General features: G+C 40.6%; 1 protein-coding gene across 3 annotated transcripts in view; it reads right to left on the minus strand.

Annotated features, from left to right (window-relative positions):
• Nucleotides 1-21576, minus strand: part of CERT1 (ceramide transporter 1) — an 84845-nt gene that overhangs the window by 47552 nt on the left and 15717 nt on the right. For all 3 annotated transcript variants that reach the window (XM_065047350.1, XM_065047348.1, XM_065047349.1), the window contains exon 3: nt 10937-11053. In XM_065047350.1, the coding sequence (XP_064903422.1) occupies nt 10937-11053 (117 nt within the window). The remainder of the gene's footprint in view (nt 1-10936; nt 11054-21576) is intronic.

Below are 21576 nucleotides of genomic sequence, written 5' to 3' on the forward strand. Positions count from 1 at the left end.
AAATTAACACTCATGTATGCTGGTGAAAAAAATGAAGTTCAAGGTTTATGTGGTTGTAAGAAATACTGTACGGCAAAACTGCAGGACAGGTAACAATCTGCAGATTGCTTTAGAGATCAATCAGATTTAGTGGTTCTCAAGCTGAATCAGTAAAAAAAAAAAAAAATCGTGGTGTTGCAAAACAGGGTAGACTACAAGACCGACAAAATAATCCTGTCATCCTGTGTTCTATACAACATCTGTAGGATCCTCAGTAGGAAAACTGAGTCCAATCTGACTGCCATATCTCAAAGAAAGATGAAGACTGAGTTTGGAACTGAGCCACAAAACATATAAAAGTGTTGTAAAAGCTGTCCACATGAGCAACAATTAAAAACTGTGGAGTTGTTCTAACAGAAAAAGAAAATAAATCTGAAGTGTTGCAAAGATGAAGGGCATAATAATATCTTCAGACTGACTGTACAACTACTCTTTAAAGGAAAATTCAGATTTGATGAGAACAGCAATAAGAAACCTTTTTAACAGCAGAAACAGGCTAAAATTATCCTATGACCCCTCACTGTTACAACACCTACCAGTCTAACATATAATGAAACATGGCATCTAATGTGGATGTATTTAGTTCATATTAGTGGAAGAATTAGGATGAGCTTTATGACTTCTGCTTCAGGAAGGCCCTTCAGTTTATTTCTCCTCTGATACGTGTACTAGTCAGATGCCACTGAAGTACAAAAAAGCTAGTATTCACAGTTCAAGGACCAATGAACTCTAAAAGCTTGACAAGGTGCTTGGACTTGAGGCACAGCTACATAATTCTCCTGGGTATTTCCCCTTTAGTCTAAGATTCAGGCCAAAACACAAAATAAATAAGCTTGTTACTGCAGAGTTCAGAAGACTATACTTGGACCTATTTTCTTGTTTAGTTATCTGGGATTATTTCTGCAAACTCTTCAAATTAATATTTGACGTAAAATGTGAATACAAAGGAACTTTGGATACATTTTATGTCAACATACAACAGTGTCAGAATAGCAACAAGAGCTAAGTTTCTGCATAAGCCTGAGCAACAGTACTTGGTTTACTAGTTTCAAGCTAGTATACCATGTTTTTGCAACACATTTAAGCATATGTCTCTACAAGTCACCAGCAACTTGCATACACATCTAAGTCTGTTAAACAGGTAACAACCTTTTGCAGCTTGACACATACCTGAATGCTGTTCTGTAGCCCCCTCTCAGGCAAGCTGCGCTGCTGCTCCAAGTCAGTGACTTGCAACACCTCAGTGAGAGTGGGGCACTAGTTTCTGGAGCAATATGTCAATCCTTGTGTTTTTACTGTTTCAGAAAACTCCCATCAAGCATAGCTAAATTTAACAAACTATATATGCTTCAAGTGATCAGTGAAAGATTACTTATAGATTATCAGTGCACAAGTATTTTAGGAATATTTTACTCCTATGACCAGGTGGTTATTCTTTTATTTGTAAGTCAGACTCTTTTATCATCAGAAATGCTCTAACAGAAAAACAGCTGTTGCGCAAACTGGGAAACACAAGTAACCACACCAACAATCAGTTGGTAAACCTGGGTATTTTAAGCATGCAAAGCAAACAAACTGCATTCTAGCAACACTGGAAGGCATCAGAATCTACATAATTTAGCTGGCTTTTTCTTCCATATCAACATTCACTTTCTTTCACAGGTACAGTTATTTTTAAGCCTCTTTAAACAACCAGCCTTTTGTACTGGCATGCAAAATCCAGTTCACTCCAGTATCTTGCATACTGTATGAATATGTGCTGTATTAGTACTCGTCATTAAAGTCATCACAGAAACTAATAGGGTATTCTATACAACCCAAAGTGTTGGTATCAAACAGACAAATTTAGATTTTGTTGATGTGCTGCAGAGCATCAGACAACAGAAAACAAATCAATTGGATAGGGAACAATAGCTGACACCAAGACTACTGAAGAAACTTGTTCCAGCACTTAAGCCACCAATACTAATCAAAGAAAAAGGAGGCCTCATCATCAGTCTCCTACAATCCTCACTATGAACCTGAGAAGTAAAACAAAATATACCTATTTGCATACCTCCTGTACTTTCCTTCATCTCTAGTATTATTTCTACTTAAGCTAATTTGTCAATGGGCACAGAAGGGAAATAAGGGACAGAGGAACCCATGTTAGGATGAAATGCCAAAAAACAAACCAAAACATCAGATTAGACAGCCACATTCTTTTTCTTTTACAGACCTCACCAACTACTGCTGAGGAAGCAAATTATTTAGCAACCACGTCTTACTGAAATACCTAAACTCCAGGAGAGGAAGTAGATGGGAAGATCATGGAACAGACCCTCCTAGAAGCTGTGCTAAGGCACATGGAGGACAGTGTGGCTTCACCAAGGGCAAGTCCTGCCTGACTAACCTAGTGGCCTTCTGCAATGGAGTAACTACATCAGTGGACAAAGGAAGAGCTAAAGATGTTGTCTATCTGGATTTCTGTGAAGCCTTTCACATGGTCCCCCATGGCATACTTTCTAAATTGGATAGGTAAGGATTTGATGGGTCGATTGTTCACTGGATGAGGAATTGGCTGGATAGTTGCATCCAGAGGGTAGTGGTCACAGAATCACACAATCACAGAATGTTAGGGATTGGAAGGGACCTCAAAAGATCATCTAGTCCAATCCCGCTGCCAGAGCAGGAACACCTAGATGAGGCTACACAGGAATGTGTCCAGGTGGGTTTTGAATGTCTCCAGAGAAGGAGACTCCACAACCTACCTGGGCAGCCTGTTCCAGGGCTCTGGCACCTTCACCGTGAAGAAGTTTCTTCTCAAATTTAAATGGAACCTCCTGTGTTCCAGTTTATACCCATTGCCCCTTGTCCTGTCATTGGTTGTCACCGAAAAGAGCCTGGCTCCATCCTTGTGACACTCAGCCTTTATATATCTGTAAACATTAATGAGGTCACCCCTCAGTCTCCTCTTCTCCAAGCTAAAGAGCCCCAGCTCCCTCAGCCTTTCCTCATAAGGGAGATGCTCCACTCCCTTAATCATCTTTGTTGCTCTGCACTGGACCCTCTCCAGCAGTTCCCTGTCCTTCTGGAACTGCAGGACCCAGAACTGGACACAATATTCCAGATGCAGTCTCACCAGGGCAGAGTAGAGGGGAAGAAGAACCTCTCTCAACCTACTAACAACCCCCCTTCTAATACACCCGAGGATGCCATTGGCCTTCCTGGCCACAAGGGCACAGTGCTGGCTCATGGTCATCCTGCTGTTCACCAGGACTCCCAGGTCCCTTTCCCCTATGCTGTTCTCCAATAGGTTGTTCCGCAACTTATACTGGAACCTGGGGTTGTTCCTGCCCAGATGCAAGACTCTACACTTGTCCTTGTTATATTTTATTAAATTTTTCCCTGCCCAACTCTCCAGCCTGTCCAGGTCTCGCTGGATGGCAGCACAGCCTTCTGGCTCAGTGTCTGTATGGAGATAAGTGATGACTGACTGGCATCCCTGAAGGGTCCATATGGGGACCAGTGCTGTTTAATGTAAAAGATACACAATGTAATTCCTCATGAACTCCATCCACACCAAGAAGCCAGTTCCAGGGAGAGACAACACTCTGGTCCTGAATAGCCAGTTCCAGGGAAAGAGAAAATGGCCAAAATGCCCAGAGGCCTCTGCAAACAGCAGGATGGAAAGAGTCTGAACTAAAGGAACTCCCAAACAGAACTCAACTGAAATGCAGCAGAATCAGAACAGGTCTCTGTCTCCCTTGGTAGAACACTCAACTTGTGTTAAATACAAAGCATGATGCTAATGGGATGGAATATTCTCACTGATCACCCTGGATGTCAGTCAAGCTCTGCCCCATCCCTGCCCCACTTCCTCGCTACTCACCCCTGCAGGCACAGAGCTCAGAACAGGCCTTGGCTCCCAGACAACAAGTAAGATACCTGTAAACTATTATGTTCTCTTTGTTCCAACTCTAAGACACTGGACAATTACTTGAAGAAAACCATTAACTCTGTCCCAGAGTTTTATCTTCTTGTTCTCAAGCTAAAAGCAAACAACAATCAGGCTAGCTATGAAAAAGAAGTTTCTAACTGCATTAAAAAAAACCTCTTTCAGTCAAAGCAGCACAGTTGTGATTAACAAGCATTTTGTGAAAATTTTAAGCTGAAAACATTGGTTGGTTGTTCTTCTCTCCCTCCACCACCCCTCATATTCTGGAATGTCCTTATTAACTGTAATCAAAATTATGCTGCTTAACCTTTGCTTTGCAGTTTTCCAAATTAATCTTTGAACTAGGATCAACATTCAGAAAATAATAGTCTCAAAAGTAAATATCGCAATTCTAGTTTACTTGTTTGGAAGTGCATCTATTCAATAAAGAAAGTCAATGGACTGTTTTAATACTTACGCCTAAATTTGACTTTACTAGCCTGACAAATCCAGCTTTTCATTTCTTTCCACTACCTAAACTAGTTGTGTACTTAATGCAAAAAAACAGGAACTGAAGCATCTCTCCAAGTTTGACTACTGATAATTTAGAAAACAAGTTGAAGCATATCAAGAGTTTGATATTAGAATTATTTACAAACTAAACTATATTTGATCTGTCGAGGCTGCAATGTCCCCTCTCCCCGAGCTATTTGGGGAAAAAATTTGCTTGAAAAGAAACCTTTGTTTTACTTGCCTGATGGTTCTGTATAACCCCTGTTCTAAATAGTTGACTCCTCCTCTCGGAGTGTCTAATGAACAGTAGAAACAACTAAGTCACTTCTTCAAGGTAGCAACTTGCTGCCGTTCAGTGTCTCACTTTGAAATTCATGTTTCCTGCTCTAGGTATAATGACCTTGTAGATCATCACTTCAAAAGCAAAAGGAATCTGTGGTGGGTTGACCCAGGCTGGACACCAAGTACCCACCAAGCAACTCTATCACTTTTCTCCTCAGCTGGACAAGAGACAGAAAATTTGATGAAAGGCTTATGGGTTGAGATAAGGATAGAGAGATCACTCAGCAACTACCTGTCATGGGCAAAGTAAACTTGGGAAGATTAACTTAATTTATTACTAATCAAATCAGAGCAGGGTAATGAGAAAAGAAAGCTAGATCTTCAAACACCTGTCCCCACCACTCCCTTCTTCTCAGACTTAACTTTATCTCTACTGATTTCTGTATCTCCTTCCCTCAGAGAATCACAGGGGGATGGGGACTGCAGTCAGTTAGTTCATCACATGTTGTTACAGCCACTCCCTCCTCCTCAGGGGGAAGGCTCCTCACACTCTGCCCCTGCTCCAGCCTGGGATCCCACCCACAGGATTCAGTTCTCCACAAACCTCTCCAACATGGGTCCCACCCACAGGTTGCTGTTCCTCACAAACTGCTCCATTATGGGTCCTTTCCAAGGGGTGCAGTCCTTCAGGGACAGACTGCTCCAGCGTGGGCCCCCCACAGGGTCACAACTCCTGACAGAAAACCTGCTCCAGCCTGGGCTCCTCTCTTCACGGCACCACAGGTCCTGCCAGGAGCTGCTCCAGCACGGGCTTCCCACAGGGTCACAGCCTCCTTTGGGCACATCCACCTGCTCTGGCATGGGATCTGCCCTGGGCTGCAGGTGGGTATCTGCTCCACCAGGGACGTCCGAGGGCTGCAGGGAACAGCGGCTTCACCATGGGCTGCACCACGGGCTGCAGGGCAACCTCTGCTCCAGCACCTGGGACGCCTCCTCCCCTCCTTCCTCACTGACCTTAGTGTCTGCAAAGTGTTTCTCTCACATATTCTCACTCCTCCAGCTGCTGTTGTGAAGCCGCTTTTCTCCTCTTTAAATATGTTATCCCAGAGGCGCTGCCACCATCACTGATGGGCTCGGCCTTGGCCAGCAGCAGGTCCATCTTGGCTCTGGCTGGCACTGGCTCTGTCAGACATGGGGGAAGCGTCTGACATCTTCTCACAGAAGCCACCCCTGCAGCCACCCTTCTACCGACACCTTACCATGCAAACCCAATATAGCAACCTATCTACTCCTTACATGCCAAACTTGTAGGACATCTAGATGTCTGCCTGGAGAATGAAATTTTCCAGCTCACCACACTGAAGAAAGGTATTCTAAGAAATTCAGCAAGTCTTAAAACAATATTTCATGTTGATAAACACAAGATTTTGAAAATCGAAGACTTCAAACCCTATCAATTTTGCTGAAGAGTCACAAAGTTGATAATGAACACATTCAGAATCTGTGTAAAAAAGATTAAAACTAAGATGGAACTAACTGGGGCAAGTCTAAGCTGATGCAGAGTTTCTCATGAAGCATTCACTTCTTAACAAATTCTCAAAGTTTTCAACTTGGGTGTTAAGATTAACAGTGCAGGAAATAATCATCTAGGTCTCATGAGTTCAAATTAATTTGCTCAAAATAAGTTTAATTATCCAGATGGTTCTCACAGCAAACAGCAATTGACTCCCCTCATCTATACCTTTGGAAAGTAACAGAAGTTTATGAGGTAACATATCAACTCCATCAGAACAGAGAGTAAAGAATGAAAACTTTGGATAAGTTCAATATGTGTAATGAAACACTTTTTCATGCTATGTAGCACACATTCATTTTATTTATTAGAACTTACATGCTGCAGGAGTCCATGTTCTCTACAGGTAAACCCAGACATTTTCCCCATAGCAGAGAACTAACAACATTTAACACAGTTTCACTAATCTTGGGTTAGAAACTCCATACTCCATTTTCAAACCATGGTAGGGTCCTTGAGTCGGTCCTTCAATTTATGATTTAAGAAGAGAGCAAGCTTTCAAAAGCTTTGATACCTTGGTGCTCATGCACTATCAATGTTTTTAAATGGGAGAAATGTGGAAACCTAATCTGGTCTAGAGTGCTTCAGCAATATCCATTGCCATTAGATCCATCTAAGAAAAGGTTATCAGCCATCCTAGACCTCACTATCTCTTATGGCAGGAGAGACGAGAAGCTTCCTAATGATACACACCCTTAAAATCAGACATTTTAGAGATAAATATCTGCTCATTACATTTAATGAAACATTTAAGTAGACGAAAGGACTCCTGGTTACACGAGAACTACTTCCTTATGTGCCTCACTGCTGGTTTAGACTTTTCCCTCCTCCAGTCCAGGGAGATTTTAATAAGCTTTTTAGAAGCTGTACTTTAAACACTGAACTTAGTAAACATTCTGGAACCTTGATACAAGAAAAGGCTAATGCAATAATAAGACACAGCAAAGTTTAACAGTTTTTATGCTTGAACATTAGAAGTTTCACATTTCTCAGCTACCAGCTACTCGTTGGTGTTGCTAAACAGAAAGATTTTGAGTCTGCTCATACTCAAATTTAATAAAAAATTCATTTTAAATCAGTGTTTTCTGTGTTTGGAGCACAGTGAGATACATTCACAAAGTTTCAGTCCATCTTTCATAGTCTAAAGATAAACAACCTTGTGACATGCTACAGTAAGTCTCACAAACATACTTTTGTTAGCAAATAGCTTAAGCAGCCTACCAGACCTACCCACTCTGTAAGCAACAAAGAGCTTCGAAAACAAACAAAAAAGTACTTTATATAGCAGTAGGCTCAAGTTTATAAAAATGACTGCTTAGTAAAGGATATAATTTCCTCTGTCAATTTTATTCAAATTATTATGTGTCTGTTCAAGAACCTAGTTCTCAAATAAAACCCATTTTTATCTGGTAAGAAGTTATCAAGGAACTTTTGCTTGAGTTTTGGTAACCTGACCAGGACAGCTTCTCCAGAAAATTTCAGAGTACACAAATAAAAATCCAAACTTTTCAGTGAAACAGGATATTTTGCCTCACAAAAGCACATCTTCTTAATCAAGTGTTTAGACATAAAACTTCCATAAGAGGTGAAGAAAATTAAAGAATGGGTGAAAAGTTACTTAAAGCTAAGTATCACTGAAGTGTTGTTCATACAAATTCAAATGAAAAATGCGATTAACTTGCAAACTCAAGAAAACACATTTTTCAGATCCTATCAATGGTATTAAGGGATACAGCTTTATAGGAACAAATTACTGGAAAATGTATGTACATTATAGGATATAGCACTAACCACTCAATTTGGAAAATATAAAAACAAGACATTTGGGGACACATTCTATAAGAAATGTTAACAATAATCAGCCTGAAAACTGGATTTGAACATTTCTGGTTTATGCTTAATTAGATCAAATACATAGTTATGTGCATATAGCATTTTTCCAAGGTTTCAGGTAACAAGATTCCTATGTATTTTAAAAAGAACAGTGAGTAGGAACAGATGCACCTCCATACCTACAACATTCATAACAAGAAGCTGCTACTGTATTATGACGACAACAGAATACGGCACTGGAAAAAACACACTAATAACTCATTTTCTGAGATTTAATTATATACTCTTGAGTCCAAGCTGTTTTTACAAGACTACATTACCTTTCGCTGTTTTCCTTGCTTTGTCTTGATCATAGCATTTAGTTGCATACTACAAAAAGAATGCTTTTAATATATGAACTGGTTTGATGGTTTGTTTAGAAGTGAAGTGCCATAATATTTTCCTCTCCATTTAAGAATGAAAACAACTATTTGTCTTGAATATTGTAAACACTATGGAGCAAAAAGGAGTATGCAAGGAAATAAAAGATGTCAAATAGCCGTGAAACTGCAAACTACACATACTAAAAAAGCCATCAGATTCAGAACAGTGAAGTCCAGTGTTATTACATTAGGACAGCAAAATGCAAACTGAACTATTTCTCATCAGTTCAGCATATACAGAAATAGTTTTATTCCCACTTCCTACTTGTAGACATACTTTTCTTCAGTTTATACAACATTCCAGAACATGACTCTCTTTTAGCAATGAGCAGAAAGATAACTTTAATGACATAATTAAAAAAGCACTCATTACCCCTAACTGAATAATAACTCTATGTAAATATTGAAAAAAAACAAGTAGTGAAATTTTCCAATTAACTTCTCACTCCACTCCTTTAAATGTCAAGACAGATCTGGTACAACTTATTGCCTTTTTTTTTTTTTTAAAGAACACCAAATTCTTGCAAAGCATGAAAGTTTAAACCATCTCAACTGAAATCAATATTAAAAGAGGCCTCTTTTTTTTTTAAGTGGAAAAACTGCCTAATTAATCAGGCTTCTTCACAAACGCAGGCCACTTTTGCACTGCTAGAACTTAAATCCCTCAACACTCACTATGATCTAAAATGGAGGTTGTGTAAGATTAGTTAAGTTTACCAATAATACCAGACACAAAAAGAAAAACAAACAGGTGCCTCACGACACGGGCTCGGCAGTAAAGCAGAAGAAAATTCAGTGTTGATAACTGCAAGGTTTTTGGTTTTGTTTTGTTTTTTTTTTTTCATGAAACAGGAAAACAAGTCCAAATTTACACATTCAATGACAAATTAAAAACTAATACCACTTGATACTTTAATATTATAAACAGGTGGTTCCTAGAATTGTCATCTCAGAACTCAGCAACAGTTAAGGACAACCTTAGAAGAAGGAAAAGAAGAACATGAAAAAGACTTCCCTTTGAGGTTGTGCAGAGTAGAGCTTAAGACAGGATTTATGTTTTTTCCTCCTTCATTCCATGCAATGACCCAGCTTGCATTTCTGCCAGACTTCAGGTTAAGTTCTACATTTCACCATCTAATCACTGACCAAACCTATCCTGAATTTTAGCCCAAGGTTATAAAGATCCAGGTCCCCACAACCCACACCTCAAGACCTCCATGCCTGTAAAACACCTTTTCAAATGCCAGCTCTATGGATATGTAATCCAGCAACTTATTCAGTATATCTCTTTGGATATTTCTCTCACATATTGCAATAGTAAAAAAATTCAGTATTTTTTTTTCAGAATACTCCATGGTTAAATTTGTATTTTTTCACTAGACTAAAGAAAAGAATCCTGTTTTTTTAACTTAATATGTATGTTTCAATGTTACCCATGTATCCAAGTGAAGGCAAAATGCCAGTCTATAAATGGACTAATACTCTAATTGAGATGATTTTTCTTTAGAGAACCATTATCAAAAGGCAGCGCTTTAAATTTAAGAGCATGTACAGCTTATTGTAAGGACTGCCCAATAAAAGCTGAAACTTCCTAATTACACATAGTACTCATAAGCAATACTTCAAGAAGCTCAAGGTAAAAATATGTACTTAGATACCTATTGTAATTTGTATTCCTGTAACACCCGTACAACTCAGATGCAGAATTTGCATTGTGCTAAGTATTGTAGCTACACTCTACACCTTGGGGCAGTGCCTATCTTGTACCTGAAAACAAAATGGATGTTTTGCATGCTACATACTTTAAAATGAAAATAAATTAGTTAATTGAAAGACATAAGGAACAGATCAGGAAAGATGAACCAAAATGCTGATGAAGAGTAGGGCCTTAAAAGACAAGGAGACAAATGGCAGTAATCAGATACAGTAAAAGCAGCCAAATGATGAAAGAGAGGAGCCTAAAACCAGAAAGATAGCCTAGGAGAACGGACTCTAGGACTAACAAGTTTAACCTGTAAGACAGATACAGAATGATTCAATAATCAGTGAGGGAGGATGGACAAAACCATTAATAAGTCACTCAAACATAATGCAAGCTTTTGTTTTCCAAGCTAGAGAGCTCAAGAAAGGTTCACAGTTATATCTCAGTTCTCTAAATTCTTATCTATGAAGAACAAGCAAATCAATTTATTTGAAACATATTTAACACACAGCTTCAATTTTGCAGCTTTTACCTGTCATAAATAAATACCTTGAGTACTTTAATGACTGTACAGGGAAGCTTACAACTCCCTGCAAGCACCACCAGATCTAATAAGAGAGTGGAAAAGGAAATAGCAAAAAAAAGAAAAAACATACCTTGTGTTGTTCTATTGCATCTACCCACTGTTGTCTGTGGTCTGCGTCCTGAGCTCGGAGGTACCAAACACTATCGTTTACGCTAATATCAAATCTGCATTCATCAAAGTCATGGGGCTGTGACAGAAAAGAGTGTAAAAGTAGCTAAAATTAGCAACATGATCAACAATACCTCACAATATTTTGACACTCTAAAACATTGTAGTTAGAAAACCTGGTCTACATTGTCTTGAATTCATCCTATATTCTAAATTCTGTTTTATGTAGCTGTCTCAAATAATGAACATACTCTCAAAATTAAAAATGCCAGTCTTCTGAAACAGAAAAGCCTGTAACAACACATTCTTATTAAATAAAATTGTCACAAAAAAATGTTCCACACAACCATAGACTAAAACATCATTCTTCAAACAAATCTTTCAACAAAATAACCACTGGACACAGCCAGGAAAATTCGCCTATATATAAAAATATTTTTTAAAATTTCAAAGCAGGAAAAAAATAGAATTGAGGTTATTGCTATCAGTACTGATTTCAGATGGAAGGAAGACATACATTGTAGCAAAAAGCACCAGGGGACAGAACCATAAAAGGAGACTACAGCAAAACGCCAAGACCAACAACTAAAGGAAGCTGTGGCACCCCCTGCCTCACCTGTTTTCACCATGTAAGACAGGATTGTCAGGTAACCACAAGCAACTTGCAATCCTTTCCAGCGTGGCCTCTTGAATGCATCTAACCTTCAGTTCACATGCCACAAATACTAAAACACTTCTACTAGCATTACAATGAAGCTGGTAAGGAAAGTACAGGGAAACAAAACCAGGACCTAATTTGCCCTCTGCCCTGACACCCTCAGTTTAAAGCTACTCACTAGCAAACATCCAACTGAGCACATTCCCCCCACCTCCTCTCCTGAAAACTATTGTTGAAGAAACCTAACACAGGAATAACTGAATTTTGAATTTGAATACAAAGAAAAATTACAAATGCAAATAACCTTAAGGAAGCTAACAGGTTTTAAGGTGAAGGCAAATGACAGGATCTCAAGGACCACAAATATTGATTCTAGGTGCTAAAGACAAGTCTACACAGGTTAGTAATTTCCTTTACAGTACAATAACCACTCTGTGAATACGCTTATCTGGCAGACAACTAAAGCACTGTGGATCACTCACAAAACATTCCACAAAATAAAAACTAGAAGCCAGTCTCATTTGTTGTCATGCACCATAGTCCAGTGTCAGTGAGAATTATTGTCAAAAGATCTGGAAATGAGGAGCTACTTACACATCACACAGTCTTTCCTGTTTAAATATACTGAGAAAAAAAAGCACAACAGAAGAAGCAAAACTACCAAATAAAAAAGGAGCAAGGAAGAGTTTAACAGAAGTACACAAAGCTTGATGTATCTAAAAACCTCACCTATTTGGTTCAGCATCTGAACTTATGTTCAATTTAAAGAAATTTAAACTTTCTGCTGGGAGGGAGGGGGGAATAAAACACAAAAAAAACCCACGCAACAAAAGCAAAGACCACACACACACACACAAAATCCCAAACCGACAACAAAAAACAACGGACAAAACTGAAAATCAAGTCAATCAACTGCATCTACCAATTGCTTACTACCTGACCACTTCAACCTAATTCGACTCAAACAGTTTTCAAAACTCGTTCTATACACTGCTTTGCCTCCACTGAACTGCAGAACATAGTGATGTAAGAAGTTACATGTAGTGGGTTGATCCTGGCAGGACACCAAGTGCCCACCAAAGCCACTCTATCACTCGACTCCCCAGATAGACAGGGAGGAGAAAACAGAACAAAAGGTTCATATATAGAGATGTGTACAAGGAGACGTCTCACCAACAACCACTGGCAAAACAACTGTCTTAATTTAATTTATTACCAACCTGAATCAGAACAGGATAATTAGAAACAAGAACAAAACTAAAGGCACCTTCCCACCACCTCTAACCTTCTTCCCGGGCTCAACTTCACTCCCAACTTCCCCACCTACTCCCCCCTATGCCATGCAGGGGGATGGGGAATAGAGACCGCAGTCAGTTCATCACATGTTGTTACAGCCACTCCCTCCTCCTCAGGGGGAAGGCTCCTCACACTCTGCCCCTGCTCCAGCCTGGGATCCCACCCACAGGATTCAGTTCTCCACAAACCTCTCCAACATGGGTCCCACCCACAGGTTGCTGTTCCTCACAAACTGCTCCATTATGGGTCCTTTCCAAGGGGTGCAGTCCTTCAGGGACAGACTGCTCCAGCGTGGGCCCCCCACAGGGTCACAACTCCTGACAGAAAACCTGCTCCAGCCTGGGCTCCTCTCTTCACGGCACCACAGGTCCTGCCAGGAGCTGCTCCAGCACGGGCTTCCCACAGGGTCACAGCCTCCTTTGGGCACATCCACCTGCTCTGGCATGGGATCCGCCCTGGGCTGCAGGTGGGTATCTGCTCCACCAGGGACGTCCGAGGGCTGCAGGGAACAGCGGCTTCACCATGGGCTGCACCACGGGCTGCAGGGCAACCTCTGCTCCAGCGCCTGGGACGCCTCCTCCCCTCCTTCCTCACTGACCTTAGTGTCTGCAAAGTGTTTCTCTCACATATTCTCACTCCTCCAGCTGCTGTTGTGAAGCCGCTTTTCTCCTCCTTAAATATGTTATCCCAGAGGTGCTGTCACCATCACTGATGGGCTCGGCCTTGGCCAGCAGCAGGTCCATCTTGGCTCTGGCTGGCACTGGCTCTGTCAGACATGGGGGAAGCATCTGACATCTTCTCACAGAAGCCACCCCTGCAGCCACCCTTCTACCGACACCTTACCATGCAAACCCAAAATCAGACATCAAGTTTTCTAGTTCAGGCCTGCCTTCTTCAAACAGCCTTTGCTACATTATTACCATATATAAGAAAGATTTTTATCCACTTTAGAGTAGGAAGCTTGCCAGATCAATGTGTCGTGCTTCCATGTCTGATCTCAGCGACCCATCTGCCAGGCCCTCCTGTAGCCATGTGACAGGGGACATGCATCTACAGTAACTGAAGACTGTCCCCCAGAACCACCCAAAAGGCAAGTGTACAAGAATTAGCTATCAAGTTTTTTTCCTGCTGTGACTGTATTTTTCTGTTCAATGTCTCACTCTGAAGCCCTTTGGGAGGAGTTAAAAGCACATGCTACACTGTCAGAAGGACTTTCATATGGAAGTTACTCCAGTGCACAACCATCCTTGTCTTTCCCTTGCCTCCATCTCTAACCTAAACATCTGCTAATGTCACCTCTTCGCCCTTTTCAAGAGCAGGTTTATGTATTCCCTTTCTTTGCATAGCAGCTTCTAATACATTTGAAATTCTGTGTCTCCTTGCTACGACAGAGAAGGGAAATGTTTTTGTTGAGGTCCAGCTAAAACCTTTAAGCACTTCTCTGGGCCATTCACTGCATGCACACTTCAGCCTTACCTATCGTTAAGAGACTAGGGAATCTAAAAGCCAGGTCTAGGGTTATAGTCAGCTCACTGTGCAGCTCCATGCTACAAAAAAGCCAGTCGATCAAGTGCTCCTGTTAGACAAGTTGCTTAAAGATAAGAAATATCCTCTAACAAGACTAAAAACTGCTTCAAAAGAAGTTCAGCAGGTGATACATTATTTGCTCTTGACAGATGCATGCTACCTATTTACCATCTTATAGTACTCATTAATTGCTTATTTTCCATATTTTTGGCAACTGAAGTCAGACTCATTATTTCTTCCACTTTTCCTCTGCCTTTTTTTTTTTTAAGACATGTCCCATTGTAAAAACCCTGAACTGACTGAACATGAAAAGCAAGTTCTCTAATATGTTTTACCAAGAGCAAGTAATTACACATGACCTGTTCTTTTCTAAACACAGAAAAAATTGCATTGTTATCAATTAACCCTTTTCTCAACCAGGAATGAGTTCACGTTTCATCTTCATTGATAACTTGGCAGACTTCAGCCTGTAACTTTTTGCTGTCATCTGTTACATTCTCCTCTCCATTGAGCTATGGACAAACTTCCTTCATTTCTCTCTTGCTATAAGTGCTTTTACTGTTTTCTGTAGCTGCATCTGGGAGAGACCACAAAGTGTTACTCAGCACTTTTCACGTCTGTCTTTCATACTTATAACATCCTCCAGAGACAAGTTAGAGCCTCTCCTTATACTTGCTGGAAGCTTTTCCATTTCTCTTCACTTTCTTCCTGTGGATCTCAACTCACTTCATTTAGATCTCCTTTTTTTCCTGAGGTTCACTGTTTCTAGCCTATTGTTGGCTTTCCTCCTTATGCTTGGAAGCAATTATAAAATGGTACAGTCCTTAGCCAGCTGTGTGACAAAACACTGGAGGATAAATAGGGATTTTAATCTGTAACAAGCTAGGCACCTGTGCTTGACGCTGGCATATGTCCTACTGCCCTTTGACAATCAAGACACGGCAATAAAGAGGTATGTTTTCATCACACAGGGAAGCAGGAAGCTAGCAGGAGTTCACTGTCTACCCCCAGGACTAAAGCGGGTTGGAGAACTTCAGCTGCTTTTTCTCAACACCTCCACTTCACAGCAGTCTCAAGAAGCATATATAGATAAATTGAGAGGGCACTCAAGAGCAAACCCAGACTGATGTGACAGTGTGAATGGGAGCACCTGAAAACCTTTCTAGCATTTTCAAAGGTGAGCTGGGCAGACTTTAAGAGTGTGTGGCCGAGGCAGCCTGCGTGTGCGCCAAGACCTCCTTTCAGAGCCAGTATTAAAATAAACACCTCACAAACAAAACAAAGAAAAAACCACACACACACAAAAACCAAACCAAACAAAACAAACAAACAAAAAAATGAAACAAAAAAACACACCTAAATCATAATTCCATGCAAGAATATGCTGCAAGAAATATGCCTCCAGCATCCCCAAACACTCTCTGTCTGGCTCCTAAGCTTCCCTCCAAGGTACCTACAGCGAATCCTTTTGGAAAAAAGGCAACTGCAAGTATTCAAATGTCCCAGATCTTTCTGTATAAAACCAACTGATACTAGCTCTTAAATGCTAAACAAGCAAGAACAGTTACCATGAAGAAACATTTACTTGGCTACAGTTGCTGAGGAAGTTCATAGCCAGCTCAGGTCTCCTGAGTCATAGCTGACCCCATTGCCACAAAATCCTTCCTGCTATAGAACTCTCAAGCCTGAGGTATTCACGAAATAAACTTCAGAGCAGTATCTGCTTGAAAAATACTGATTCAAGTGCTTACGGAAAATCACACAGGGACGCTTAAGCGTTTCTATATACTTCATGACCTTCAAGAGTACTCCACGGGAAAATACTTGAACAAAGAAACTTTTGATTGCTCTCTCAGTACTCTAAATGGTATTTCTTCTTTTCCCTACAGAGGAAAGCTGGGGCAATTCATAGTAGATCCAGCTCGAATATGCACATCACACCTACTGAAGCATACTTGTGCTGCTGTTTCCACTGCAGAACTAAAACTTATCTACAGTTAACATTGTAAAATTTTGAAAGTTTTTCGTATTAAGAAAATACCAAGCAGAGCACTAGGACACAAGACAAGCAACAGACACCTACAGAAAATGAGAACTACCACTCTCTAGTTCTCTCTCAGACACAAATGTCAACACGATAAATGTGACAGAGGCTGTTATCTAGCCTAGCTCCACCAGTTTGCAGTTATTAACAAAACAATACTACATACTGCTATGAAGATAACTGCAATTTATAAATACACTTGTGCTATGCATTATAATAACATATTAACTGAGTGAAGACAAGCATTGTACTTACCTAATTCAGCAGTACAAAGCTATTTATCTCTGCAGCTTTGACACAGGTTTTTTTGGTGATGCCAGTAAGTAATTCTTTTTTCCACAGAAGATTAAGAAAAATTTTGTATAGCTGTACATTGATTTTGCCCACAGTTAACTGCAAAAACCTGTTTGGCTTCTGAATGCAATTCTTTAATTTCAAAATTTCAGTCATATTTACGCCAGATTCCAAAAAACAAAAAATGCTTATTCTCATGCATCCTGCTGGAGCACCACATTATTTACTTTTCTGTGGACTGAGTTATCACAGCTATAAAGTCTTGCAGGAAAACTATGTTAATAAAAGAGTGATTCTACAATGAAGGCAAATATTAAGGTACTACCTGTTTTGTTCCCTCTAATACAACTATTGCAAAATTGAGATAAATCATTGCTTTAGAACAGGTATTTTGTAAAGTGATGCATTTTGATTTACGTAATTAGGCTTACAAAGTTATCTTAAGGAAAGAAGTTTGTTCTTAAGTGAAAAAGCTTGACCAATCTGAATTCCTCTGATGATCAGTTTGCTTTCAATCATTAGCAAAGACTTTAGTAGTAGCTTTAAGCTAAACATGAAATCTGATGTCTCCCCCACTTCTCTTAGTGCAACTCAAAGCAAGTTAACAGAAGTTCTCATTATTTTTTCCAGGTAGGCCTGAGGATGGTATTGGTCAAAAGGTACTTCACTGAAAAAATGAATTAAAACTTCTGTAATCAAAGGGGAAGCTTTTTCTTAAAAAATGGCCTAAACTTACATGCCTTAGATTAGAAGATCTAAAGCTATTAAAAAAATGCTAATTCTCAGCTTTTTTGAATGTCTTATGTAAGTAAAACTGACTTAAGTTTATTCTTCCTATATAAATTTTCCATATATTCTACTGATGTAAATTTTTTTTTTTTTTTTTTTGCAAGTAGGATTTGTACAAGGGCAAACCACCCCAGATCACATATCCTCCACTCAGAATTAGAGTTAGTGCATTTCACCTTCTGCTTCATCTGATGAGAGAGCACTGGAACATCCCTTTGCAACTCTGATGTCTATCTGCAAGCATCTTTACATTCAAAAGTCTTAAAAATCTGTGAAGGTAGTCTTCACCAACTATCAACTTCACCAACTACCTCTCTTATCAAAGTGGACATGAAAAGTTATACCCTGGAAAATGAGATGCAAGCCATCATAACCAATGGCTGCCAGCTCAGAGTTGAATATAATCTATTCCCACATGAACAGTGTCACTTTCATTCAACACAAGTTTCTCCACTGGTTTGTGGATTAGTTTTTCTGCCACCTTTATGGAATTCAGGAATATATGTCCCTTCGCACCATTCTGCAGCTTCCTGAAATCCACCTCTTACACAGCACTTGAACAAACCACCATCAGTACAGGCTGCAGGATGAAGGGATTGAGAGCAATCCTGTGGACAAGGACTTGGGGGTACTGGTGGATGATGGATTGATTGCACATGAGCTGCAATGTGTGCATGCAGCCAGAAAACCATCTGGGCTGCATCAAAAAGAGCAGGACCAACAGGTCAAGGGAGGTGATTCTGGCCCTCTACTGCACTCTGGTGAGACCCCACCTGGAGTCCTGCATCCAGCTCTGGAGTCTTCAATACAGAAAAGACATGGACCTGTTAGAGAGGGGCCAGAGGAGGTCACAAAAATGATGACAGGGATGGAACACCTCTCCTGTGAGGACAGGCTGAGAGAGTTGGGGTTGTTCAGCCTGGAGAGAAGGCTCTAGGGAGACCTTACTGTGCTCTTTCAGTACTTAAAAGGGGCCTACAAGAAGGATGGGAACAGACTTCTTAGCAGGGCCTGTTGCAATAGAACAAGGGGTAATGGTTTTAAACTGAAGGAGGGAAGATTCAGGCTCGACAGGAGGAAGAAATTTTTTACAATGAGGGTGGTGAAACACTGGCCCAGGTTGCCCAGAGAGGTGGCAGATGCCCCATCCCTGGAAATATTCAAGGCCAGGCTGGATGAGGCCCTGAGCAACCTGATCAAGTTCAAGATGTCACTGCTCATTGCAGGGTGTTAGACTAGACGACCTTTTGAAGGCCCCTTCCAGCCCAAACTATTCTATGATTCTACAATTCCTCCACAAAAAAAGGAATTCAGAGCGGTTATGACATTACAAATATCTACAAATCTGCCTATATGTTCACATAGGTCATTCAATAGGTCCTGGACCTGTATTTATTAATTCAAATGCCAAAAACCTCTCTATCCTCTCTAGTTTCCCACAGGAAATCCAAGAGATCATTCCAGGACAATATGTATAGGACAAGGGAGGATAGAGGAGAACAAGTAATTATCAGAATATGCTAAACTGCATCTATAAGATGGTATTACTTCTGAAACAGACAGAAGTTCAAGAGAGGACTGTGCTCACACATAAGCAAGGGAACCTCCTCACAACAGGAGGCAGCAAACGGGAAAAAGGGAGAGACACACATTTGATAATTTAGGAAGCAACAGACAAAAACACTATTGCATGTGAAACAAGTGAAGATGTAACATCTTACATGATAAGCTCTAGAAACATGATGCTGAGGACTTTAAAAAGTAGCTTATCTGATGCCACTGAAAAAGGGGAAGTCAGTGAAAGCAACGTTAACTAGTAACAAGATCAAATCTAAAACAACAAAAACAACTGCTTCACTTCATCACTTTCAGTAAGTAGCATGTATCAAAATAAGAACAACGCTGCCATTATTGAGAAGTAAGGCTAACACCATAGTGTGTATTTTGACTGTGGAAGCAATTAAAAAAATAACCTATCTAATGCCAGGAAGGAAAAGTTATATAAGCTCTTTCCATATGTTCTTATCTTAAGATGCTAACAAAAATCCAAAGGTAAAAAGTTTACTTCAAGATTTGTGCTGTATGATTGAAGGAAATAATTTTAAAAGTACACATGAAAACTGCATTTCAGCTCCCATGTAAAACCAGTACAGAGTTGGCAAAGTCTGGGATTATTCAGCTGAAAAAAAAAAAAAAAAGGCAAGTGAAAAACCTCAGCCAAGTTTCAAAATCGCACATCTTAAAATAATTTTCTAAAGCATTTCATTCATCGCAGATCAAAACTGTAGAGGAATAACCCCTCCCTACCAAATTTAAAATGGCTGAAAACATGCTAACTTATGAAAAACTATCAAATAGAAAAATATAGTGAAATGAAGTATTACAGAGATCATTTTAAAATTGTATTCTATATGGTGAATAGTACTTAAAATCATCAATGGAAGAATCCTCTCAATCAGGTGAATCAAAAAATGTGTTTTACCAATGAACAGTATGCTTGGCAAGAATTTTACCAGACAAGATAGGTCTAAAAGCACAGTCTCTTGTGCCCTATTAGATTCTAAGGAGAAGCATTTAATGTAGTTAGTATACTACTTTCTTGAGAAACCGCTCATTATTCAGAATACTGCTATTCCAAATGGTCTGCTCCTCCCCGTATTCTTCCTTGACATTATTTCATCTGAATGAGCACCATCACTGTATTTTCCTTTAGAAATTCCTTCCTCTCCCAAAGTTTGGGTACACACATCAAAATCCTCCCTCTGCTTAGGAATAATCCTTGTCCTTTCTCATTCTTTCAAACAAGCACATGAATCACAAGCTATGTATACGATGACTCTCTAGATTACTGTGACGCTGTGACCCTGGCTGACTGAGCACCCCTGCTCAGTCACTCACTCCTCCTCAGCTGTACCAGGCAAAATATAAGATGAAAAGTTAGTGGGTCGAGGTAAAGACAGGGACATCACTTACCAACTGCCATCGTGGCCAAAACAGGCTTGATTTGGTGAACATGTTTTCTGAGGAACAGCTGAGGGAACTGGGGCTGTTTAGCCTGGAGAAAAGGAGGCTGAGGGGAGACCGTATCCCTCTGTACAGCTACCTGAAAGGAAGTTGTAGCATGGAGGGTGTTGGTCTTTTCTCACAAGTGGCAAGTGTTAAGATGAGAGGAAATGGCCTCAAGCAGGAGCAGTGGAGGTTTCAGGAAAATTTCTTCCCAGACAGGGTTGTCAGGCATTGGAACAGGCTGCCCAGGGAAGTGGTGCAGTCACCATCCCTGGAGGTGTTTAAAAGGCATATAGATGAGGTTCATAGGGACATGGTTTAGTGCTAGAGTTAGGTTATGGTTGGACTCCATGATCTGATGGGTCTCTTACAACCAAAATGATTCTATGAAAATTAGTTTCATTTATTGCCAGTTAGAGTTGGATAGTTAGAAACAAAGACAATACTAAAAACATAGACACAGGGGGGTGGGGAAGGAGGGCTGCAGTCAGTTCAAAGGGCTTTCGCTCTGCCAGTCCCTCCTCACACTCCTCCCCTGCTTCAGCATGGATCATCTTCATGGCTGCAGTCCTCCAGGATACATCTGCTACAGCGTGGGCTCTCCACAGGCTGCAGCCTCCTTCAGGTCATATCCAGCTGCTATGGTAGGGCTGTCCACAGACTGCAGCGTGGACAGCTGCTCTGTTCCTCTCCTACCAGTCAGTACCCTCCTCAGGGGGCTGCAGGAGATCCCTGCTGGGCACCTGGACAACCTCTTCCCTCTCAGCGCTCGCAGGGCTGCTTCTTGCCCTTTTTCCTCACACACAGCGGAGCAGCACTTTGGCCCTTTAACTATGTTTATCGCACAGTGGCAGAGGGGCTCAGTTGTGCCCTGCAAAGGGTCCGCTGGAGCGGGCTGGAACCAGCCACATCTGGTGGAAGGCAGAGTGGCCCAGCCCCTCCTCAGGTAGGCCAGCCAGTAGCCCCCACTCTTGCCATGCACACCCAA

Source organism: Columba livia, chromosome Z (assembly GCF_036013475.1).
Source record: "Columba livia isolate bColLiv1 breed racing homer chromosome Z, bColLiv1.pat.W.v2, whole genome shotgun sequence".
NCBI lineage: Eukaryota > Metazoa > Chordata > Aves > Columbiformes > Columbidae > Columba > Columba livia.